Below are 26,048 nucleotides of genomic sequence, written 5' to 3' on the forward strand. Positions count from 1 at the left end.
TGAAAGAGAGCAAAACTCCTCTGATTTGTCTGAGAAAAGACTGAGTAGACTTCAGGGGCCATATCCTCAGCTCTGCTTCTAGAGGTTTTGTACTTTTCAGTCTGTGCAAAGCACCCAGAAAACTGGAATTCTGCTGGTACTGGGTTATCTCCAAGTTGCACAAAGCAATCAGTGGCTACTAACTCTCTCTGCATGCCCTCAAATGGTGTGGTGCAGCAGTGGCTCTGCCCGTTTCCATCCTGGCCTCAAGCAGAACAGCCCAGCTGCCAAAAGCTTTCAGGTTAAGGTGACCTAGCCCTCCAGCTAGGTCAGATAAAAGTACCATCTCTTCTAGTCCAAAATAAACACAACTCTTCCAAACCCTAAGGCAGAGGGATAGGGGAGTGGGGGAGGGAGGGCTCTAACAGGTAACCATTCCTGAGTTCCTGGCCCCAACCAACCTTCCCACCCACACTGAGAGCCGAAAGTCTGCTCTCCCTCCCAGCCAGCCAGCAACTTTTTAGCTCATCTTTCAAAGTCCAACACCTGTTTCAGGTATCACAGTGCTGAGCTGACTGAGCGCCAAGCAGTCCTTTAATGCTTTTCTGACTTGTGCAGGGTTTATACACCCCGTCACACCATCATAAAGCCAGAATAGCCATGTATGTGTCATACTGGAGAAGTGATAGATGGGGCTAGAGTTTACTGTGCTTTGCAAATCCTTGCTGGTTTGTCATAAATTAGTCACCTTTCTCTCCCCTACCTCCTGGAGCTCCACCAAGTATGAGCTTGATGGAACTGAGTGAGCCCCAAGCCTTGGTCCAAGATTCTTTGGGTTTTTTGACAGGAGCATAATGTTCCAAAACTTGTATTCTAATTTTTGAATATACCCTCCCTCTTGAAAGGTCTGGGTATTAACTTTTAACCCATTTAAAATTTTCCTCTAAAAAACCCAAACAAATTAATAACTTGTTTTGATAATCAAAGGATTTCTGAGAAGGACATCTCCCTGCTACGAAGAAGCAGATTCAAAGTCAAACACATCAACAATGGGGCTTGATTAACCTTCAGAGGTTGTTTTACCTTTCTCTCTAGTGTTGACTTTCTAGGTAATTTAAGAAATAATAATAATAAAGAAAGGTAAGCTGTTAGAATGGGGAGGAAAGAATGGCACAGAGTCAAAAGGAAAGTAAAACTATGTGCCAGAAATAAAAATAGGAATGAGCAGACTCATGCCTAATGCCTCCTGTCATAATGCTATCATATAAGCACTTGATGCTTGTAGTTCTTGAAAAGCAGTTATTACATGGTATGAATCCCATTGCACTTCCCAATGAGTTCCTTTCATTGCAGAATTTCATAAAAAGGATAACTGAAACAAAAAATAATTGCTATATACTTGTGAAAGCACATTGGCCATATTAAGATATTATAGTGGCTCACATTTATGCATCACTTTTCATTCAAAAGGATTTCAAAATGCTTTTCAGCAATAGGCACACACAAATCATAACCATAATTATCATGACTGATGTACAAGTAAAATGTGCACTGGCCATTTGCCTCTGAAGTTAACCACTGTACACTCACAGTAATTACTACCACTGTGGGTATGTCTACACTACAAACTTAAGTCAACCTATATTAGGTCAACTTACAGCTCACAGCAGTAATTACTGCAGTGGTGCATCCACTCTCCCCTCCTTGGATTGACAGAGCGTGTCCTCATCAGAATCGCTTCCACCGACCTAAGAGGGCCAGCATAGGGAGCTGAGAGCTGGCAGTTCTCTGACGGGAGCCTGGCTGCACAACTGGCTCCTGGCAGCTGCCCCTGCCCCCGGCTTTCTATTCCCTGCCAGGAGCCAGGGGAAGTCACCCACAGCTTCTCCCCTATCCGTTCCTCGCCAGGAGCTGGGGGAAGCCACCTGGGGCTTCTCACCACTGGAGAGCAGGGGCCAGCTGCCCCCCGCTTCTCGGCTCCCTCTGCCTGCTCGTTCCCTGCTGGGAGCCAGGCAGTCTTGTCAATTACATGGCTCACATGACAGGGAGTGGGTAGAGGCCACTGAGGCTTCTCACCCCAGCTCCCAGTCCAAAGCAGGATCCAGCCGCCCAGCTCTCCAGAGGAGCAGGGGCTTCCTTGTCAATTTCACAACTCCTGCTGTGAAATTGACAAGACAGCTGATGTAGGGGATGCAGTGTCTACAGAGACAGTGCATCATGCTATCTACACCAACATAAGCCTTACACCTCTTGTGGAGGTGGAGTTATGATGTCAGTGTAATAGGGAACTTGCATTGGTGGGAGGAAGATTGTAGTGTAGACACCGACATAATTAGGTTGACATAAGCTGCTTTATGTCGACCAAACTGTGTAGTGTAGACCAGCCCTGAAATGCAGTCCCCACGGAGGTGGGAAGACAGAAGGCATTCTGTACCAGACTTATACAGCAGTGAGTTCTATCCAACACAAACAATAATAGCCTTCCAAGCTGCATGAACCTTGAAAAGCCACATCTCCACAGCTGTTAGCTCCATAACAGACTGATTGATTGATTGCTGTCCAACATCAGAAGGCAACCCCCTAGGCATCCTAAAACAAAGAAAAAATTATTACTAACCTTTCATAACTGTTGTTCTTTGAGTCGTGTTGCACATGTCCATTCCACTCCAGGTGTGTACGCGCCCCAAGCACAGTTGCTGGAATTTTTTCCATCAGTGGTACCTGTCAGGGCAGCTCGAGCACTCTCTAGTGCTGTGTGCTCATAGTGCTGGTATAATGTGCCCAGCCAACCCCATGCTTGCTCAGTTCTTTCTTTCCAGAAGACTCCTATGGAGAGGAGTAAGAGGGTGGGTCGTGGAATGGACATGTCAAAGAACAACAGTTTCAGAAAGTTATTAACTGTTTTTTCTTCAAGTGATTGCATATGTGCATTCCACTCCAGGTGACTCCCTAGCAGTTGAATAGGTGGAGGGATTGGAGTTCATGGACACAAGACTGCAGGACAGCTCGATCAAATTTGGTATCATCTCTGGACTGCTGTACGCGCCAGAGAGGAGTACGTAATGAGAGGAGAGCGTATGCACAATGACCAAGTCACTGCTTTACAAACGTCCTGGACAGAGATCTGCTCTCCGAATACTGCTGACCATGCTTGTGACCTTGTGGAACAAGCCATGTGATAGCTGGAAGGCGGTACCCCCGCTTGATTGTAACTAGCATGAGTACAAGACTTAATCCAGGAAGAGATGAGATCAGGAGACCCTTCATCTTGTTTGCTACAAACAGCTGAGTGGACTTTCTGAATGGCTTACTCCATTCTATGTAGAAAGCTTGGACGTTAGGCGAGCCCTATAAGTGAAGGTGCTGCTCCTCTCTATTTGCATGCAGCTTAGGGTACAAGACCGGAAGGTAGATTGGCCAATTGTTATAAAATTATGATACTACCTTTGGTAGGAAACTGGGGTGAGGTAAGGAAATGATGGGTAACTGAACTTTGTCTTTAAAGAAGACTGTGTCTAGAGGCTCTAATATGAGGGCCCTGAACTCCAACGCCGAAGTGATGGCCACTAAGAAAACCACTTTCCAGGAGTGGTACAATAAGGAACACGTTGCCAACGGTTCAAATGGAGATTCCATGAGTTTTAATAAGACCAAGTTCAGGTCCCAGGGAGGAACTGGCTCTCTTATTTGAGGATATAATAGCTCTAGTCGCTTCAGAAATCAGATGGACATGTGATGTGAAAACACGGACTGGTTATCTACCCAGGGGTGGAAAGCCACTATTGCTGCAAGGTGAATGTTGATAGAGGAGATAGCTAAATCATGCTGCTTCAGGTGTAATAGATACTCAAGTCTTTCTTGTAAGGATGACTACATGGGCAAGATCCCACTTTGGAACACGCAGACCGAAAACTGCTTCCGCTTGTAAAGGTAAATAGCCCTGGTTGAGGGCTTCCTACTCCCCAGTAGAACCTGATGAACTTCCGCTGAGCAAGCCTGCTCTTTGAGGTTTAACCATAGAGCTTCCAGGCCATTAGGGGAAGGGAGCTTGGGTTCAGATGGAGCAGTCGACCATGGTCCTGAGAGATCAGGTGCAGGTGTAACGGAAGTGGGATTGGAGTCACCACTGAGAGGCTAGCAAAGTGGCAGAACCAGTGTTGGCAGGGCCATGCTGGGACTATCAAAATGACCTGGTCCCGGTCCCACTTGATCTTTAGAAGTGCTCTGTGTACAAGTGGGACGGGGCGGGGGGGGGAAAGTGTAGTAAAGGTATTCCATCCATGGTATCAGAAAGACATGTGAGATAGACCCTGGACTGTAGCCTTACAGGGAGCAGAATTGGTGATGCTTTGTTGTACTGGGTTGCAAACAGGTTTATCTCGGGAGTCCCTCACTGCTGGAAAACATCCCTCGCCACTTCCGGGCGAAGGGACCATTCATGGTGACTGGAGAAAGTCCTGCTTAGGAGATCTGCCAGCTCGTTTTGGGCTCCTGGAAGGTAAGAGGCCTCTAGGTTGACTGAGTGGACTATACAGAATTCCCATAGTTAAATCACTTCCTGACATAGGCTGGAAGAGCAAACTCCTCTTTGCCTGTTGAGATGGAACATGGCAGCAACGTTGTCCTGAAGAACAAACAAATCTCTGCCTGTAATATGTGGCAGGAAAGCCTAGCAGGCTAGGTGAATTGCTCTGAGTTCTTGGACACTGATGTGGAGAGAAAGTTCTGGAGACCAAAGACCTTGAGTTCTGAGGGACCCCAGGTGAGCTCCCTGCCCTAGTGCTGATGCATCTGAGATCAGGGTCACTGACGGTTGGGGCCATATAGAGGGAACCCCTGCACAAACATTGAGAAGGTCGATCCACCAATTGAGGGAGCCAAGAACATGAGGGGGCACCGTGAGTACAAAATCCAGATGGTGGCAGTTTGGTGAGTACACTGAGGCCAGCAACGTGTGGGGGGGCTTGAGGTGCAGCCTTGAATGCTGCACCACATATGTTCATGAAGCCATGTGGCCTAAAAGCCTCAGACAAGTTCTGGATGTTGCGATGGGATGGCCTTTGAAGTGTGCTATTAGGGACATAGTTGTCTTAAAATAACCCTTTGGAAAGTAGGCTCTGGCTTGAGTGGTGTTGAATACCGCTCCGATAAACACTATCCTCTGTATTGGAGCGAGGGTACATTTCTACACATTTATCAGGAGGCCTAGGGCCTTGAAAATCAACTAGATGAGCCCAAAGCTGGATACTACATGAGCCCTGGACCATCCCTTGATTAGCCAGTCATCCAGATAAGGGTAGACCTGCTCTCTTTGGAAGGCTGCCACTATCACCATACATTTTGTAAACACCCTAGGAGCTGCAGACAGGCAGAACGGGAGTACAGGAACTCCTCACTTAACATTGTAGTTATGTTCCTGAAAAATGCGACTTTAAGCAAAATGATGTTAAGCGAACCCAGTTTCCCCCATAAGACTTAATGTAAATGAGGGGATTAGGTTCCAGGGAAATTTTTTTCACCAGACAAAAGACTTTATATATATATACACACACACACACACACACACACACAGTAAGTTTTAAACAAACAATTTAATACCGGTACACAGTGATGATGATTGTGAAGCTTGGTTGAGATGGAGGATTCAGAGGGTGGGATATTTCCCAGGGAATGCCTCACTGCTAAATGATGAACTAGCAATTGGCTGAGCCCTCAAGGGTTAACTCTCACACTCTACAAGGCAGCAGGAAAGGACGGAGGGCAGACAGAGACAGAGACACACCCTGTATGTGTTTGATAGACAGAGATGCACATTCCCCTTTAAGTATGAAGAGTGGGGTCAGAAGCAGGACCGGCTCCAGGGACCAGCTTTCCAAGCAGGTGCTTGAGGTGGCATTGAGAATGGGGTGGCAGTTCCTCTGGCCACAGCAGCAATTTGGCGACAGCTTCTCTGTTCCTCCAGCAGCGGCGGCAAATCAGCGGCAGCTTCTTCCTTTTGCCATCTGCGGTGGCAGTTTTTTTTCACTGCTTGGGGTGGCAAAATTTGAGCTGCCCTTGTCAGAAGTACACTGCCTTGTTAATTATTTCAGCAAGCTGAGACCAGAGCACAGCTCCCTCCGTCCGTGTGTCCCCCCTGCTCTATGGAAGATGGGGTAAGCGGGGTGCAGGAGCAGGGGGGAGGGGAACACCCTGACATTAGCCCCCCTCTTCTTCCTCTCTGCCCCCACAGCAAGCAGGAGTGTTGGGGAGCAGCTCCAAGTCAGAGGGCAGGAGCAGCACATGGCAGTGCGGGGAGGTACAGCTGAACTGCGGGCAATTGATAACCTGCTGAGCAGCTGCTGCACAGGGAACTTAGGGGAGCAGGGAGCTGATAGGGGGGCTGCCAGTCCACCCTAGTTCCAACCGCCCACCAGCTAGTTCCAATGGACTGCTCTTCCTGCAAGAGCAAAGCAGGCGGTTGCCAAACAACATTGCATTGCACAACTTTAAACGAGCATGTTCCCTAATTCATCAGCAACGTAACAATGTAACAACGAAACAATGTTAACTGGGACGACTTTAAGTGAGGAGTTCCTGTACCATGAATTGGTAGTATGTGTGGTTCACTATGAATCTGAATCGAGGGTAGATCCTGAAGGGTTTGCTTGACCTCCTCAGGAGACACAAAGACTGTAGCCATGAACTCCTATGCATGGCTACTGCTGAAGCCATGAACCTGGCCGCCGAATCAGCTGCATCCAAAGCAGCTTGCAACGAGACCCTTACTACTGATTTTCCCTTGTCCACCAACAAGGAGAACTCTTGCCTGGTGTCCTGAGGGAGCAAGTCCTTGACTTCTGCATGAATCCCACATGTTGAAATCATATCTGCTTAGCAGCACCTGCTGGTTTGCAATCCTGAAGAATAAAATATTCTACCGAATAAATCCAGTTGCTTGGATTCTTTGCTTTTGGGTTTTCACTAAAAAACGACTAAACTATTTACAACTATGTACAGATATGCAAAAAGGAAAAACCACATAGAGCTTGCCAAAGCAAGGACAGAAGTTCAAGTGACCATCATGGGCAGTAAGAAGGAACTGAGGGGGTACGGGGTCAGCTGGGTACTTTATAATGGTGCTATGAGTCCATAGCACCTGAGGGCGCTCGAGCCGCCCTCATGGGTACCACTGAGGGAAAAATTTCTGGTGACTGCTTGGGGCCCACATGCACGTGGAGTGGAATGCACATGTGCAATCACTCGAACCCCCCCCCCCCAAACCTACTCACTGGGTGCAAGTTAGCAGAAACAGGACTCTGATTTCCTGTTCTCCACAACTCCCTGTTACCTGCCTTTTCCATTCCTTACCTATGACAGCAAGGACAGTGGAATTTATGACATGGATAGTAGAGTTGGTCAAAATTTTTCAAGTAGAAATTATTCCTGCTAAAATAGCATTTATAGGAAAAATTGACTGACAAAAAAAATGGTACAAGAAATTTGGAAGGGAAAATTTTCATTTTGTTGTGAATTGAACCCCCCATTTTAAATGTTTTTTCTCTTTTTTTGCCACTGAATACAAAAGAATGAATGATGTCTAGAGCTTTTTCTCCACATTCCCTTCTACTCCTTTTTCCATTCTGTAACTTTTCAAAACTCCCTCAACTAGGGAAAAATGGAGAAAAGAGAGAAAAAAAGGAAGAAGTGAAAAAAAATTGTGGATATTGTTAATTTTATTTCACTCGGTGACACAAAAGAGAAGAGGGGCAGAAAATGGAAAAATGAAAGTTAATTTTTTTCAAAAAAATACGTAACAAAAAGGTTTTTTTTAATGTTTGATTTGAGTCCTGTGAAATGGAAACTTCAAATTTTGTCATAAAATTGTTTTTCAACCAGCTTTAATAGGCAGAATGCTATGGACACTCTGAACTATTGTGTTGTTTAGGTGGAAATTCTCCACTCAGTCATCACTGTATTGAGGGGTGAAAAGCTGCTTCTTCAAAGATTGCCTTTTACCACACACAAATTTAGGTTCTGATCCTGCAAGGAGCTCCTTGCAGCCTCGGTGGCTAAAAATGTTGTGTATAAGGTATGTTTTTGTTTTGTACGGGTAGAAAAAGTTGTTATTTACTGCATATCTCCTTCTCTCGTCTCCCTACCTGGCTTCCTATGTGGTACCACCAACCTGGTAGCCTAAATTCTTCCCCAGCTGACCTTGATTTCTGAATATGGGAAGAGGACTGCCCCAAATTATTACATAGATCTCAGTCAGAAGCAGGCCCTCACTGAGGTAGCCATGGGGCAAAAATCCTACAACATGGACTCTATTCCAGTGTTTATAATCCAAGGCCAGATCCTGCAAACACCTAAGCATTTGCTTAATTTTAAGCATGTGAATTGAGTCAATGCTGGACTGGGAACTAAAAAACAAAAAAAACAAGTGAGGAAACAGGATTGCACATACAGGTGAAGTGGTCAGGAGGACAATGATGCACATCTTAATTCCTCCTCCCTTTCAATTTTTAATACAATATTTGAATTATAAAAACCCAAAGCTTTTTTCTATGTAGATTTAACTCCATGTATTCTGTCAGAAATAATTCTTAAATAGTTTGTGTTGAGACCACAATGTCCCACATTTCAACTACAACATAACATTTCTAATCTATCTCCCCAAAAGAAGGCAGCCCCTCTCATTCTCTCCACTCCCTCTTGATAATGGGGTTAGCAGCAATGAGAACAGCTTTTGGAGAAAACTGTGCCTATATCATCAGGGATGTGAGATGGCCAGCTCCTGCTCTGCCTTACTCCTCGTCCAGGGGACAGGGCTATCTGCCTAATCCATCATACTGCAACCACTAGAGTGGAGATAGATCGTCCTGAGTATGTGCAGTAGCTGCTGAAGCATAAGACCTAATGTGTTTTTAAAAGGAGAAGTGAATAAAAGCTCTAATTAAATTAGAGCGGAAAGTCAGGTCAACAGAATATGATTAACTGAATTGGAATTACTTCTAGTATTTGTTGTCCAACTTTAAAAATGTACCGAAGGTGCGTGAGAGTGCGAAGATGCAAGAGAAAGAGAGACTTTTGGTAATAAATGTGTTTTAGTCTGCTTCTCATAAGCAAAGCAGGATGAGAAAGGGGTAAACATTTCATAGATTTTTTAAATGTTCCCTCTTTTGAAATTTGGGGTGAAAAGGTAATAAGGACTCTTCACAAGACAAATAAAAAGAAAAAAGAATGATAGAAAAATGTTCTTAGAGTTCTCTCAGGTTCCAAGCAACCAATCCCATAAATTGTCATGCATTAGGTAAGTATTATTAGGACCTAATTAAAGAATGGTAAAAGTCTTCTCTCATCTTCTTTTTAAACATATAAGGGCCTGATGCTGCCATCATCAAAGTTAATAGATTTGTTCCCATTAACATTAGTGGAAGCAGAATTGGGCCCAGAGTATATAATAATTTAATCTCTTTTGGAAGAAAAATTTTTATGAGCACAAACCTGTATGATTTGCTGTAGAGTTCAGTCTCTCCGCAACTACCCGTTTAACTGCATCCAGGACAATGCTCAATTCACGGGATCTTTTTTTATTTTCTTTTTCAGCATATAACAATCTTTGATGAAGTTCCAAAAACTGGCTTTGGTACATGTCTAAGCCACTTCCTGCAATGAAAACGTAAATGGTTTCTTCAAGGAGGGATTAACCATATACTAGAATAAGGAGGGAGTTCAGGAATAGGGGACAGGATGGAAAGAGAATGAAAAGAGAGTGAAAACAGAAAATAAAAGAGCTGATTCAAGGTTTATTGGTGGAGTGAAGAAGGGGACAGAATGCTAAGAAATAAAGACAGTATTCAGGAGAGCACAGTTATACAAAACCTTGAAAGTGAGGACAAGAAGTCTGAACACAATACTGAGGATGACAAAGCCTGTAGAAGAAATTGAAATGGGGGATGGCATGGTCCCAGTGACAGGCAAGAAGGATGATTTCTGGACAGATTAGAGGAGCATGAGATGACTGAGTGAGAGAACTGGATGATAGCTAAAGTAGGAGATAAGGGTAAGGACATGCACATTAGCAATAGGGATAAAAAGTCACTTGGGTCAAAGTGTAGGTTTGGTAGCTACAAGCTAGGACAAGCATAATGATCTACAATAGACTAATGCACGCTCTTCCTCCAGAAGTGAATTATAATGAAGAACTTCGTAGTAATTGGATTCATTTTTTTTCATGAAATCCTTCCTTCCTGATTCTTAAAATAGATCGTATAACCGTCATTGACCACAATCTATAAGAGGAGTCCCTTCACTAACACCCCATCTCCCCTCCCCACAACCCCCCCCCTACACTGTTTTTAACTTGTGGTGTACCTCTGCACTTCCTGGTTTAATCCGAGGCCAGAAGTAAAAGACCTGGAAGTGGAACTGAAAATCTATCAAGAGAACTTGTTCCCATGAGACTCAAAGCTTAGTTTTACAAATCCAAGAAGTCTGGAAAAGCATCCCTATTTTTGGGTTCTTATCTAAACTGGACCAAAAAACCTCCAAGTTTTCAAAGGTTCATCTATCACTAATAATCATCCAGAATTTCTTTGAGGCTATCCTATGCTAATGGGTCAGATTTATTAAATAATTCAGGAGCGGGTAAGAATGTTTTGACTTCAGCTCCTGAACGTGGACCTCTTGAAGCAATATATTCATGCATATCACACTCTCTACACTAAACTGACCAATCACCAAACAAAAAAGGGAGCACTTATATTAACTTCTTAGATATACCTTACAAGTGCATTTCTGGCACAGTATTAAGTCACTGATTGCTTTCAATCAGCAGTGAGTGATGATCATTTAAAACAACTTAAAAACTGTCCATTTAAATTAAAAATAGGAACCACGAAAGAGAAACAAAGCTATACAGACAATAAAGTACAGCGTAAGCAAATAAATCCTTAAGTGGCTCAAAGGGAGATTCCTACACACAAACAAAAAACCTTAAGAACTTTTTGTAACTAAAAAGCTAACCTTTAAAAGGAGCTAACAATCTATAAGGTACAATAATAGACACTGCCCTCATTAAAAACAAAACAAAACACTCTTAACTGTGTTCATGTTCCACAAAGCAGTCCAGCTACGAACATTATACTCTTCACTTCCATTTGCATTTATTCAATTTTTGATTGTTCTGCAATGTCTAATAAGCTTTCCTATACTACCAAAATTGAACTCTTCCTAATTAAACCATTGGTATTTAACTGGATTAAACACAAATGATACAACCACACTAGCCTTGTGGATTTGTGCTTGGAACTGTCGTAGTAGCTTTGCATGTCCGATACTAGTGCTGTTCAATGCCCTCTGAATACTGGTCCCACAGTTCCTGGCACAACTGCCAGAAGCAGTGGGTTCTAGGAGGCTTTGAAAAGACACCAGAGCACTATGGGACAGTCATTAAATTAGTGCAGTCCAAAATGGCACTAGCATAGAGTGGGCTGATATGGTTCAGACTAAACCACTATTTAATTCTACTGAAACAAATCTAAGCCAGATGCATGTAAACTATCTGAAGCACGTTGGCAATTCATGACAGTGGAAATGGAGGGGGAGGGGCACACTTCTCCTAGCGTAGGCCTTGAACCAGTAAAGCATTTCAATACATGCCTAATAGTCTCTGATTACTCACATGTTTAAAATTACACACAAAAACAAGCTCTTTATTGGATCAAGCTCATGATAAATTTCTCTAGTCTACACAAGGCTTAATAGACTTTAGACTGAAAACTTTTTTGAAAGAGGATCTCAGGTAAATTTGTGTCACTCTGTATGCATTTGTGGTTAGCGTAAGTAAAACAGAAACACTACAATAGTGCTTTTTACCTTCTAAGTACAATCATAGTTAATCCAGATTTTATCATTTGCTTTCTCAACAGGAAAAAAAAATGATGCAATACTGACCACATGGTCACATGGTGACAGAAAAAACTGATGATTGATGGCATTGGCATCCATTATGTTTCTCTAAGGCACATGATTATTATCTTATGGAGAGCCAGTTAAACACTAAGCTTTTCAAGTGCAGCAAAGCATACCTGACCATTGTAGGCATGAATCTTGAGACCCAAGAATAGGAATCCATCTTTAAAGACTTATCTTTGATTGGGGTAGAGGGTGGAGTGTCATTATTTAACAATCTTAGAAGGATTCTAAGTTTGTGTATTTAATAGCAGACAGAACACAGTGTGCCTGAACAACATGCCAATTTTCTGATGGGACTACCTCATGGACTTCAGTGGAGCTATTTTGCATTTATACCAATATAACAGAGCTGAATCTGGCCCAGTGATGCTACATAAAATATTCTGAGCCAGATTTTCAGTGGGACCAAGGAAGAGCTGGGACAGCATGCGGAGTGTGGGCAAAAGAACCTTTTGCATCTCCTATGTTGGTTCTGTGACAGCCTGGCCTTCCAGAATAGATTAGAACAGCTTCAGACCTCTTCTACCAGATGCCAAAAGCCCTCGGGTGCTCTTAAGGGAACAGAGGATTGTCACTGCATACCTATCTATAGGGCCCACAGTCCACTTTGGTCAAATTCATGGTCATAGGATTTTTTAAATTGTAAATTTTATGATTTCAGCTATTTAGATCTGAAATTTCACAGTGTTGTAGTTATAGGGACCCTGACCCAACAAGGAGTTGTCAGGTGGTCATAGGCAGCGAGTTATATGGGCCTGTGATGCCCGTGCTTCACCAATATTCAGGAACGTGGGTCCACAACTGTCCACTGAGCATCAACTTGAAGGGCACTCATAAGAACATAACAGCAGCCATATTGGGTCAGATCAAAGGTCCATCAAGCCCAGTATCCTGTCCTCTGACAGTGACCAATGGCAGGTGCCCCAAAGGGAATGAACAGACAGGTTATCATCAAGTGATCTATACCCTGTCACCCAATCCCAGCTTCCGGAAAACATAGGCTAGGGAACCCACTGCTGCCCATCCTGGCTAATAGCCATTGATGGACCTATCTTTCATGAATCTATCTAGCTCCCTTTTGAACCACGTTATAGTACTGGCCTTCACAACACCCTCTGGCAAGGAGTTCCAGAGATTATTTTTTCATGCAATGCACTGTCACTTTCTTGTGTTTGTTTTAAACCTGCTACTTATTAATTTAATTTGGTGGCCCCTTGTTCTTATATTATGAGAAGGAGTAAATAATACTTCCTTATTTTCATAGGGCAGGAACTAGAGGTGCAGGGGGTGCTGCAGCACCCTCAAGTTTTACATGGGATCCCATCCCTGCACCCAGGGTCCTGGCTGCTGCCCAGGGCTCCATTCCCGGCACCACATCTGGAGTCCCGGCTGCTGCCCAAGCCCCAGTGCCCACCCCCAGCTGTGGCCCCAGCCTCAGTCCCCTTACCCCTGTCCGGGTCCCCCCTCCTGGAGACATGGCCCTGCTCCTGGCCCCAGCTGAGGGGGTAGGAGGGACAGGGGTAAGGATATATACTGGCTTACAAGGCAGGTGTGGGGAGCAGAACTTGGACCCTTTCTGGGAACCACCAAAAATTATACAAACCTGGTGCCCATAAGGGTGGTCACAAGGTTATTGGTGGGGGGGGGAGCAGAGGGGGATTGTAGTACTGCTACTCTTACTTCTGTGCAGCTGGCAGCAGCCCTGCCTTCAGAGCTGGGCAGGTGGAGAGTGGTGGCTGCTAGCCCAGCTCTTAAGGCAGACCCTCCGCCAGCAGCAGTGCAGAAGTAAGGATGGCATGGTGTGGGATTGCCACTCTTACTTCTGTGCTGCTGCTGGCGGGGCACTGCCTTCAGGGCTGGGCACCTGGCTAAGAGCTGCCACTCTTTGGCCATCCAGCTCTGCAGGCAGCAGCACAGAAGTAAGGATGGCAATACCATGACCCTCCTAAAATAACCTTGCAAACCCCCTACAACTCCCTTTTGGGTCAGGACCCACAATTTGAGAAACGCTGGTCTCCCCCAGGAAATCTGTATAGTATAGGTTAAAAACACACAAAAGACCAGATTTCACAGGGGAGACCAGATTTCACAGTCCGTGACACATTTTTCATGGCTGTGAATTGATAGGGCCCTACCTATCTATAGTCTTCTTTCTCCTAAACACTGTCCTTATGCTAGGAGGATGGAGACACTGGAGGATTCCTTTACATGGGACAATCCTCCATTTGCCAGATCTGCAGGCTTAAAGATCAGTTAGGCGACCATTGCAAAACTGCCCTAACTGACTGAGAATCAGCCCATGTGAATTCTCAGTACTTGAGAGTCTAATGTTCTAAGAAAAGTAGTTAAACTGCTGGTTTTGAATATGGCACAGAGCTAACAAAAACAAATACAAGACTCGTGCTTTGAAAAGTCAATAATAATATATATTATTCTTAAGAAAAAAATAGAAGATAGTGATTAAGATTGCCATGATTTCTTTGGGAGTACTTGAGGCTGTGTTTTAAATGTCCTCAGTTGGGGATAAAACTAATCTTGTCATCTCCTACAATTGCCTATACATTTCCACTAATAGTAAAGCAAATCCCTCAAAGATTAAATCTGAAGTGAACCAAAATATGAAAAGTTCCACTGTGCCATTCTGGGAACAAAAGATTTAGAGTGAAATTTATTTCAGTCCAAATTCTAAATGAAAATTCCATGATTACATTTCCATTACATGTCAATCAATATTGCTCTTTAGTTAGCACTTTTCTATTCTTTTCTCCTAATTTCTCTCCCCTTTATATTTTTTATTAAAAAAATTAAATTTCAAAAATATTTGTAAAGTAGTAAACCCTGTTACAGGGCCAAATTCTGCTCACCTCATTCATTAGAACTACTCGTTCAATACACTATGATTTAGTACAAAATGCCAAATCCCAGAAACACATTCTTAACTTTACCTACCTGATAGTCCCATTGATTTCAGTGAAATTATTCACATAAAAATTAATGTGTGATTTTTTTTATTAAACTATTAATGCTAAAATAATTTTAGGTACACTCCTGTACACCTTTTCATACCCACCAGGAATGTTTTGCGTGTGCTAGGAATGAAGGAGCAGGCCCAAAGCTATGGGAAATTTGCGTGCAGAAAGCACTACAGACTGAGCCTCTATGCAACAACATTATCAACTACTGTTGTTGCAGCTCTGGGAATAGTGTTTGTTACTTAAATTGCTGTGGCAGAGTCATTGAGGAAAAGAAAAAAAAAACCTTGCAATTTCTATGCTCTATAAAACAAAAAGATATTGTTTAAAAATAATTCACTGTGAAAGGAGTGCTACTTTTAAAGAAAAGAAAATAACCAGCTATATTTCAAATCCTGAATTCTTTCCCAACCAGATGACAACCTTTTAGCAAGAAATATAATAAATTTAATACAGCTAATTAAACAACCAAAATCAAAATTGACATTAATATCCAGTACCAGATGGACTGAGGCATAACAATACACTCAGCTAATCATTGTATCAGGTGAAGTTTAACGTTGTTAGTTTTATAGTATATCAAGTAATATGGATTCACATCATATTCAGTAGCAATTCTGAATACGTACCGGAGAGTTGAGTACGAAAAGTCTTTTATGGAGCTAGAAGCAGCAAATTAAGTTGTTGATTACTGTAGAATAATGGTATGAGGAAGATTTATATATTGATTTGATTTCAGATTGCAAGTGGATCAGAATCATAACCGGAAACCAGAATACAATCCACTGCCCATAAAATTTGGTTGTTTGCTTCCTTAACATATGTCAGGTTTAGAAGCATAAGGCAGTTTACCAGTAATTTTTTCAGGTTTCAGAGAATGTGCAATAGAGATTCAAAGGCTAAGTATAAGCTTTTTAGCAATCAAGGAAACAGTGTTGACTACCCATATACTTTATGTATAGAGTGTCAGCATTACCAAAATAAATAATAGGCAAAATGATGGTGTAAATTGCTGCTGAGTTCCCATCATTATATAACAGACTTATCTTTGAAATCAGAAATTATTAGTAACTGGGCAGGCAAGACAAAATATAGGTTTTAGAAAAGCATTTTGGTCTGAGGCTATTATGGTCAGATTGTGTTAGTTATAATAGGTGACAGCACATGGCATAATGAATATAAAGTGTAGTATTGCATATTTACATACTGTACTTGTTACAAATTGAAACTGTACATTCCAAAGAATGTAGTTCCAGATCAGTCCTTAAACATTTGTTCCAGGACACTGTGGTAGTGCCACATGTTTCATCACTGTACATCAGGGAATCAAATAGAATTTGGAGATGAATTGTTTTGTATTGTTGGCAAGTCTTAAATTTTGCTCTAAGACCTCTTGTTTCAGAGGACAGGATGGAACTGGAAACAACACTGAAAGGAAAATCCTTGAGTTAGTGATAGACAAGGACAGTAAAATGTATGTTTCAACTGTAAGATAAAAGGAGTATGTTCCTTGAAAGCAATATGAGATATTTATGAGACCTTTGTATTTACAATCACGGTAATATATCTAGTCTCAATGGTGGATAGTGATTTATTAACCCAGAAATATTATGAACTTTTCCTATACATTTTTAAATTAGGTTTATGTCAGTGGTTAATTATGGCTGGGTTTGATCTAGCTATGTGAGGCTGTGGGCAGAAAGGAAATAGTTTTGATGTTTAGCATTTAGGTAGCATGTGTAACTTGTCAAGATAAAATCTGTGTTGTTCATTGTACTGTCAGTAGGTCCTGGATAGAATTGTAGTAGTGCTACCATTCTACTATTGTTTGATGTGAGGTTGCATAAGTACATAATTTCCAATTTGGAAAGGCTTAGAAATTAAAGTATCGAAGGAAAAAGTCTAAGAGACTTATTATTTTATATCGTGGTTGAATGTAAAGGTCCTGTACAAATATATCACAATAAGACAGTTCCGTTCCCAAAGCTTACAGTCAGTCAAAGTAGAATCTAGATTTTTCATTCTTCCACAGAAATTGTTTTAAGGTTCTATATAAGCGATTCCATCTGGCAAAGTTTAATTGTACTTTTTGCAGTAAAGGTAAGAGGCTTCTGAAGTATAACATTGATGGACTAGTAGCAATCTCCACATCTACATATACAAATCCATACAAATGACCGTTTTAAATGAAAGTGTTTTGGTAGAACATTTTTTGAAATTTGGCCCAGAAAGGTTGCTTCTGATTTTAATATATATGAGTCCAGATAGATCACCCTACTGTTTGAGCAGACAATGAATTTGTAGAGGGAGGTTCTAGGTGATTTTATATATATTAATAAGCCATTGGAAAATGTGTTATGATCATGAGCACTAGGTTTAATTCCTGAAATATTAGGCTCTGCATATTGCTATTGTCAAAGACACAGTGGCCATTGCACACACAACTGGGGAAACCAAGCATACCTATTTAAGCCTTTTCTAGAGATTACACAGTGCTGATTGTATATTATTGGCAGAAACACAGACAGAATAGCTGAATTCAGAAAATAAAGTTGTGGACCAAAATGTAGAACATTTAATATGTAAAAAAAGCATCAAGGGGGCTTGTCAAATGTTCTCTCTCAGTTTAAACTGAGGATTAGTAGGCTCTCTTAAATTATAACTTTCAGGTAGGTTAAAGCATGGGCCTGAAACTGTTAATTTAATAAGCCTCTTAACAAGAGAAGACCAAAAAATACTTATAGGCCACTAAGTGGAAGTATGGCAGAATAAATGTTGATTCTTGGTAGATCATTACCAGGCTAATTCATAACCATACTCAAAATGAAATTGCTCTGTGATTGCTTCAATGCTGTGGTACTCATTACTGTGGCTTTTCCAAGAACTGTATTCTCATATGTGACTCATTAGAGAATACAAATGCACATCAGTAAAAGCAGCAACTGTTATTATCTCTTGCTTTTTATTGAGCACAAACCTTTATAACACCTATGTATAACATTGAAATGCAAAGATCTAAAACTCATCAAAAAACTGGCGTTTGACCATTTAGAATAAATTATACTGTTAAACATGTTAAGATGTTTTAAAATAATAATAATTATTATTATTATTATAGTAGGTGCTGCTTGTGCCCACTCCAATTTAACTTAATTTGATGTATTTATTTTAATTCTTAGACTATAGCTATTCCATTCTCCTGGTTCTCTAATATGATGTAAAATCCATACAAAAAGTTTCAAATTTAACTCCTATACAAGATATTCTTCACAATTTACCCATCCCACCAAGGGAAAAAGAATCTTCCCTTTCAACCCACTCACACACATCTTAACTGCTCCTCCACAAAAGCCTGGGAAAGTCAATACATTTGTTCATTTTCAGGATACACTGCAAACCTTGGGATCAGTCAGAAAAATAGGCGGAGTTCCAGTAACTTCCAGGAGAACACCATGTCCATTAAAGCTCTGTCTAAACAACAAAATGGTACATCAGGTATAACAAGAGTGTAAGCACTAATGTAGGGGGCTCAGGGAAGGTTTTATTGACATGGAGCTAAAACATATGAACCCTGTCTAGACACGTGCTTACATTATTACTGGAGAGCAGTTACAAATTTTGAAGTGTTGATGCAGACTTTAGTTAAAATCGCAACACAATTTCCATTGTACCCCCATTCTCCAGTGTTCATAATTATCTTTAACATTTGCTTTTGGACCTATCACCATCTCTTTTCTATGGTTGTTTTCTGCCAGAATTTACCTCATCAACAATTTTTGAGTATTAAAAATATAAAGGGGAAAAATCTCTTATTACAGAATTCTTGACCTAATAATGTATGTGTCTACACTACCAGATCCCTTCCTCGACCTAACTAACCTGTAATATTAACTTAATTAATCCACCTTGGCTAGAGGCATAGCGCTTAACTCAATTTTGATGAGTCGACAGAGGCAGTGTAGATGCAGTGTTGTCTAAGTTGACTGAATTGGCCTCCAGGAGGTGTTCCACAATGCTCTGCTGTGACTGCTCTGGAGATCATTTTCAACTCCGCTGTACAGCAGCCAAGTATACAGGAAATAGCCCCTCCCCTGTTAAAGCCCCAGGAACTTTTGACTTCCCGTTTCTTGTTTGGTCAGCATGGAGAGCTCTCCCATCTTGGTGACTCAATGTCCCAAATGTGCTCCAGCCTGGAGTACTCAGGAGGTGGTGAATCTTATTGGTCTGTGGGGAGAAGAGTCCATACAGGCACAGCTGCGATCCAGCTGTAGAAATTGAGACATCTATGAAAAAGATCATGCAGGGTGTGGGGAAGAAGGGCTACACCAGGGACACAAAGCAGTGCCCAGTGAAAATCAAAGAACTGCAGCAGGCATACCAGAAGACAAAGGCTCCGCACCACAGACATGCTGCTTTTACAATGAGCTGCATGCGATTCTCAGCAGCAACCCCCCGCTACCCCCAAACACAGCATGGACACCTCTCAGGAGTCTGAGTCCTGGGCCACTTCAGGCAACAATGAGGAGGACATTCTGGAGGAGGAGGAGAATGGGAGACAGGTGAGCAGAGGATCCATTCTCCCTGAAAGTCAGGAGCTGTTTTTAACCCCAGAGCCCAGCCAGTCGCAGGACAGCACAGTGGCCGAGTGAGATGCTGGGCAAGGCATCTCTGGTGAGTACCCAATTCCAATAAAATTGTAAGGGTTACATGCTCTTATATTTTATATTTAATCTTAATAAAAAGAGAAGTGTCTTGGGTATCTATTTCCAAGTGGCCACTCCAGCTACACAGAGGGTTCTCTCCGGAAAAGACTCTTTAGGTGCACAAGAATGGCCAGGGAATCTTCCATGGAGATCTCTAGGAAACCTTTGCAGAAGGTTTTTGGGGGCTTTCTTATTTCTTCCACTATGATAGGACCAGTGGTGAGATGGAGCCGGTTCACGCGAACCGGTTTTTAAATTCTGAAGCAGTTTTAGAACCAGTTGTTAAACTGCTTCCCTACAGGGGGCGCTGAGGCTTTGATGGGCTCCTGCTGGAAAGTGATGTAATTCCTCCTTCAGCCGCTGGGGGTGCTGCGCTGCGGGAGCCATGTGGGCTGCTGCCTGGCCCTGGGTACAAGCCCTGCTGCCGCTGCTGCTCCCCCGATCCCTAGTCCTGGGGCTTACGCCGCTGTCTGGTGGGTCCCCGGCTGCTCTGCTGGGCCTGGGCTGCATCCTGCTGCTTTCCCCGTGAGTACCCACCATCCTGCCTGCAGCCAGCCCCGTCTCCAGCCACCCCCGAATCCCCTGCCCCCACCAGTCCCTGCTGCACCCCCTGCCCTGTCCGCACCAGCCCCACACCTCCTGCTCTGTATCCAGCCAACCCCTGCTGCACCTCCCTGCAGCCCTGCCCGAAGCCAGCCAGCCCCACACACCCTGTCTCCAGCCAGCCCCGCACCCCCCTGCCCTGCCTGCAGCTAGCCCCTACCTCCAGTCAGCCCCTGCCCTGCCTCCAGCCAACCCCGCATCCTCCTGCCTCCAGCCAGCTCCGCATCCTCCTACCCTGCCCGCAGCCAGCCCTGCACCCCCTGCCTCCAGCTAGCCCTTCCCCACGCCCCTGTCTGCAGCTGGCCCCACATCCACTGGTGCCCTGCAGTTCCCAGGGCACTAACCCTGCACACCTGCTTCAATGAGGGGGGCAGGGAGCAGCTGGGACCCACACATGTGCACACCCTAGGGTGACCAGACAGCAAGTGTGAAAAATCAGGACAGGGGTGGGGGGTAATAGGAGCCTATATAAGAAAAAGACCCCAAAATCGGGACTGTCCCTATAAAATCAGGACATCCGGTCACTCTAGTACACCCCCATGGAGCGGCGGGGACCCACACATGTGAAACAGAGCTCATTTCTAGTTCAGGCCCATCTTTTTAAAAAAAGAACTTTAGGTAGGGTTAACATACATCCGTATTTTCCCAGACATGTCATGCTTTATGGTTCTTAAATCGCCATCCGGGAGGAATTTTTAAATTTTAAAAATTTCTCCCAGGAAAATACAGATGTATGGTAACCCTATTTGTACAAAAAAATACATACTGTGGCACATCCCTTAAATCAGAACTTTTTATAGGAAACCAGTTGTTAAGATTTTGGTAGCTCATCACTGGGTAGGACACTTTCTCATGTCACTCCAGTATTAACTCTTCTGGCATCATTGCGGTGCACAGCATAGCAGCATAAAGAACCAGGTCTGTACCCAGATGTTTACAGCATCTGCTCCCTTGCCACCTGTTACCCTCAGGAAACTGATATTACGTAGGGTCACCTAGGGGAAAAACAGGGGAAGTTTTCATTACAAGTGCTAGGACTGCAAACAATGGCACATGTGATCCATCACCCATGGTGACTTCAGGGTCCCTCAGCTGTGCTTTCCTTACATGCCAGTGATTTGGTTGGCAGGGATCTGTGTTGACCTCAGATTCTGCAGTCAAGGGTGACTACTACCAGCAGCATTAAGGGAATGAGGGAGAGAGAGCTTCCTGTGTTCTCTTGTTTCTGCAAACCCCCTCACCCCTGAAACCGCCACTAAGACATCAATTTGGGAGGTTTAACGCAGATCCCTGGTCTCAAAGCAATGTCCATGTTTCTAGTGGGAGGGAGCATTGTCCACCTGCCCCCCGACAAAGGTTTGCCACAAGTTGCAGGACAAGGCCTGTCTCTCATGCCATGGGGCCATACTCACCATGGCTGGAACAGTAAATTGGTTTATTGAATAGCTAGGGATTCTGATTATGTTCTGGCTTGCACTTGGGTGTAATAAGGGGAATGTTATTGAAATAGCAACCTTGCACTAGACCCAGGGTATGCACTAACAATGGTTGCCTTCTGCTTTGCATGCCTTACAGTGGAAAGCTTTGCCTTCAGCGGCGAAGAGGCTTTCTCAGATTAAAAGGCAGAAAAATAGGACACGTGATGACATGCTCAGCAAGATAATGACCGTCTCCAGGACAGCTGGTATGGGCAGGCACAACACAGATAAACAGCACATACTACTGTGGCTCATTATTGAAACTGGTTTCAGAGCCTCCCTGAGACAGAGATCTCCTCACTCAGCTATTTTTATTGCCCTGGTATTTGGCTGCTCAAAATTAGCTGCCAGCCTATCTGCCTCCAAGTCCCCACAGCGGAAACTTTTCTCCTTTTGCCTCACAGATATTATGGAACACACAGCATGCAGCAATAACAATGGGGGTATTGCTTTCATTGAGGTCTAACCTTGTAAACAAACTGCACCAGTTACCCTTTAAAAGCCAAAGACATTCCACCACCATTCTGCACTGGCTCGGCCTAATGTCGAACCACTCCTTACTGCTGTCCAGGTGGCCGGTGTACAGCTTCATGAGCTACGGCAGTAAGCGGTAGGCTGGGTTTCCCTGGATCAATATTTGCATTTCAGCATCATCAATGGTTATTTTATCATCTGGAAAGAAAGTCCCTGATTGCAGCTTTCTGAACAGACCTGTGTTCCTAAAGATGTGTTCATCATGCACCTTTGCTGACAATCCCATGTTGATGTTGGTGTAGAGTGACCTTATTTCTGAGGCTGTCGCTGGTTGCTCGAACCCTCCCGGTCCCCGTGCACTGGAACTCTGCCTCCCTCCCTCAGCCCTACCTCCCCCTCTGCATGGGACTGGCCTCTCCGCTCTCCCCCTGCATACCCTGCACATTCTTCTGATGTCACCACACCCCACTTATTTGGCAAAAATAGGCATGTGTCCCACTTCTCTTGCCAACTGATCAAGTTGGCAAGAGCAAATGGGACAATGGCTACTTTTGCCAAAAAAGTCAGGACAGCTGGGACAGGGCTTAATAAAGGGACTGTCCCAGCCAAAAGCAGACCTATGGTCACCCTATGCCCCCCTGTGATCCACCAGTCCTTGCATCACCATTGCAAAGTATCCCTTGGTTTATGTACTCTTTGGCAAGGTGGTCTGGTGCCAAGATAGGGATGTGCATGCCATCTATTGCCCCACTGTCGTTAGGGATCCCCATGGCAGCAAAACCATCCACTACGTCCTGCACGTTTCCCAGAGTAACTACCCTTCTTAGCAGAAGTCAATTAATGGCCCTGCACACTTGGAGCACAACAGCTCCCACAGTGGATTTTCGAATTCCGAATTGATTCCCCACTTATCAGTAGAGGTCTGGCATTGCAAGTTTCAACAGAGCAATTGCCACTCACTTCTCCACTGTCAGAGCAGGTCTTGTTTTAGTGTTGCTGTGCTTCAGGGGAGGGAGGCAGGGAGGAAACTCCATCATGGGAGGCCGAAGCCATGTTCCCATTCCCCCCTGCAACAATGTTTTGGTCCCATGAGGCATTGCAAGCCCTTTCCAAAACCTTCTGCAGCTAGTTTCACTGTGGGATAGCTACCCAGGGTGCACTGCTCTGTGCTCTGACGCGAGCGCTGCTACTGAGGATGCACTCCACCGACAAAACGAGCATGGTGTGGACACACATGACCAACTTAATTATTTCGGCAGCTGGATGTCAACTTACATTAAGTCAACTTAACTTTGTAGTGTAGACAAGCAAAGATTAAAATAGTCAGTTAATGAGTAGGGAAGAAAGTGTGTATGTGTATATATTAGGACTGGGTGAACCACTCTGAAGATCAAAAAAATAATTTTGGGTCAGTTCTTATTCCAAAGAACAATATTTTACACTGATAGCATCTTTCATTTTGAAGGATCCCCAAGTACTTCACTAATGAATACATATTACAACACTGAAATGCAGCCATTCCTGTGGTGGAAAACAGCAACAAGCACACTGCATGCTACTTACCAGAGGAGGAAAGGAAAGTTTTAGACAGGGACACTGGTGAAAAAGCCCTCTTCTTATGAAAACTACCATAGGATCTAATGTCAATGCAAAGCAGACAAACAGTCTTTAGTCCATACAGAAAGTGATAAAAAAATGCAGTACAATTTTCTCATCCCACATACAAATGATTTTATAGCTGAGGCTCTGGATCTGGACTCAGGGGATCTGGATTCTTGTGTAACCTTGTCCAAATCACAATGTTATCTGTAAGATGGGGATCATCTCCCAGCCTCACAGAGATATTATGAGGATAGAAGCAATGTTTGAGTCATTTAATAGATTCATTTAAAGCCAGAAAGGACCATTAAATCATCTAGTCTGACCTCCTATATAACACAGGTCATAGAATTTCACCCAATTTACCCCTGCACTGCACCCAATGACTTGTCCAACACTGTAGCAATGTATGCCAAAGAAAAACCTATAAACAAGAAAAAATAATTTCTTCAGATAAAAACACAACTTAGAATAATAATTTGTTACTCTGTAAAGTCTGAATGGGACTACTCATGTGTCCGTTTGCAGGACTAGGGACCAAATTAGCCACCTGGGAAACATGCAAGGGTTTATTTTTCAGGAATTATGTTATATTGGTCAGATCCCCATTAAAATCAATGCTGCTAAAATAATTTACACTAACTCGGGATCTGGCCCTTTGTATCTGAAATATAATATGGCCTTTTCTCTTTTGAAAAAACAGTTACTGAGTTTAAGAAACAATAGTATTTATTAATAAGGCTGCAATTTAGTCACCGAGGTCACGGAAGTCATAGAATCTGTGACTTCCAAAGACCTCTGTGACTTCAGCCAGTGCCAGCTGAGCACTGCAGAGTCCCCTGCCACCTGCAGAGACAGGGAGCTGTGAGGTACCCTCGCTGCCTGCCCCCCGCAGCTTCTGGCCACCAAAGGGGACTCCCAGAGCTCCTGGGCAGCAGGGGGGACCCTCGCTGCTTGGAGCTGCCAGTGGAGGGAGCTCCTGGAGCTCCCTGCCCACCCACAGGTGCCTAGACTCCCCATTTTGTCATGCATATTTTAGGAAAAGTCAGGGACAGGCTTCTGTGAATTTTTCATTATTGCCCGTGACCTGTCCATGACTTTTGCTAAAAATATCCATGACAAAACCTTTGCCTTATTTATTAAATTATGCAGCTCTCATTTATACTTGGATATTAGCTCAAAAAAAAGTACATGAAAGTTAGGAAATCTTTTAAAAAGTTAACAGATGTTAATGTAGATTGTAATTTAAGATTTAAACTCAATGTATTTAATCCTCTCAATAGCAATCGGATTTATGCTTTGGAATTTTTTTTTGATTAAATATGCTTATAATCTGGCTTTGGTTACAGGATATCACTCTGGCTAATGGTTCCTGAACGTCTGACTTCTGTTTTACTCACCAATCACCTTTACCAGTTTCACATAATTTCTCACATAACATTAGTTCAAGATTATCATTTTCAGCAGATCTATCTTCATAAGAAGCAAAGAAATAATAAAACAAGTATTGTATTTTGTTAATGCCCCATATATAGAACTTCTTAGTTATCATAAATTATTTGTGAGTCTCATGGATTTGTCAATTCTTTCACCGGCTCATTGCCAAACAGACGGGGATCACTAAACCTCTTGCTGAAAGTGATATCAGCACTTTCCTCCTGCCACTCATGTTTGCAGTAAGAAGACAGGAGGGGAGAGAATGAGAGTGTGTGGGGGATGTTTGGCACCTAAAGTTTTTAAGAGGAAGCGGGGAATTATTGGTTTTGGATAAAGGAGATTAGAAGAAAATGTATATTGCTAAACCACGAAGTCTGCTGCAGGAAGTGCTAGACAGGGAGGACCAAATCTTCACCTGTTGTATATTACCACAGCTCCACTGAAGTCAATATAGCTATGCCAATTTACACTGCTGAGGATCTGACCAGGAAACTGGAGGCAGAGCAGAATGAGAAAAGAAGAGTTTAAGAAACCAGGAGGAAAGTCAGGATCAAGAAAATAAAGTATACAAATCAAAAACATCACCAGGGAATCAGAATGCAGAGTAATTAGCAGCAAGTCATTCTACTCCATATTTTACAATGTGACTGAGATGTCTACTGAGAAAAATATGCAATTTCATAGGAAAAGATTATTACTCATTCTCATAAACGTCCTTCCCGTGTTAAACACTTCATAAATTCTATTTTCTGCTGGTATCCATTTGAAAAACTGTGATATAAAAGTGGCGGTTAAAAGTTGTCTATGAAAACTATTTTTCAATGGAAAGCTGGGATTTTGATTAACTG

At 43.1% G+C, this 26,048-nt stretch overlaps 1 protein-coding gene across 14 annotated transcripts in view; it reads right to left on the reverse strand.

Annotated features, from left to right (window-relative positions):
* MGAT4D (MGAT4 family member D) overlaps positions 1-26,048 on the reverse strand; it is a 103,118-nt gene that overhangs the window by 63,828 nt on the left and 13,242 nt on the right. For 3 of the 14 annotated variants that reach the window (XM_038400429.2, XM_038400425.2, XM_038400427.2), the window contains exon 2: positions 9,463-9,624. The exons of 2 other annotated variants lie outside the window; for them this stretch is intronic. In XM_038400429.2, the coding sequence (XP_038256357.1) occupies positions 9,463-9,624 (162 nt within the window). Of the gene's footprint in view, positions 1-2,596; positions 2,806-9,462; positions 9,625-18,233; positions 18,378-18,785; positions 19,108-22,157; positions 22,520-23,124; positions 23,194-26,048 lie in introns of those variants that run through there. 9 more of the 14 variants (XM_043512822.1, XM_043512824.1, XM_043512828.1 and 6 more) reach the window with 9 other exon arrangements.

This window comes from Dermochelys coriacea, chromosome 4, assembly GCF_009764565.3.
Source record: "Dermochelys coriacea isolate rDerCor1 chromosome 4, rDerCor1.pri.v4, whole genome shotgun sequence".
In the NCBI taxonomy this organism is placed as follows: domain Eukaryota; kingdom Metazoa; phylum Chordata; order Testudines; family Dermochelyidae; genus Dermochelys; species Dermochelys coriacea.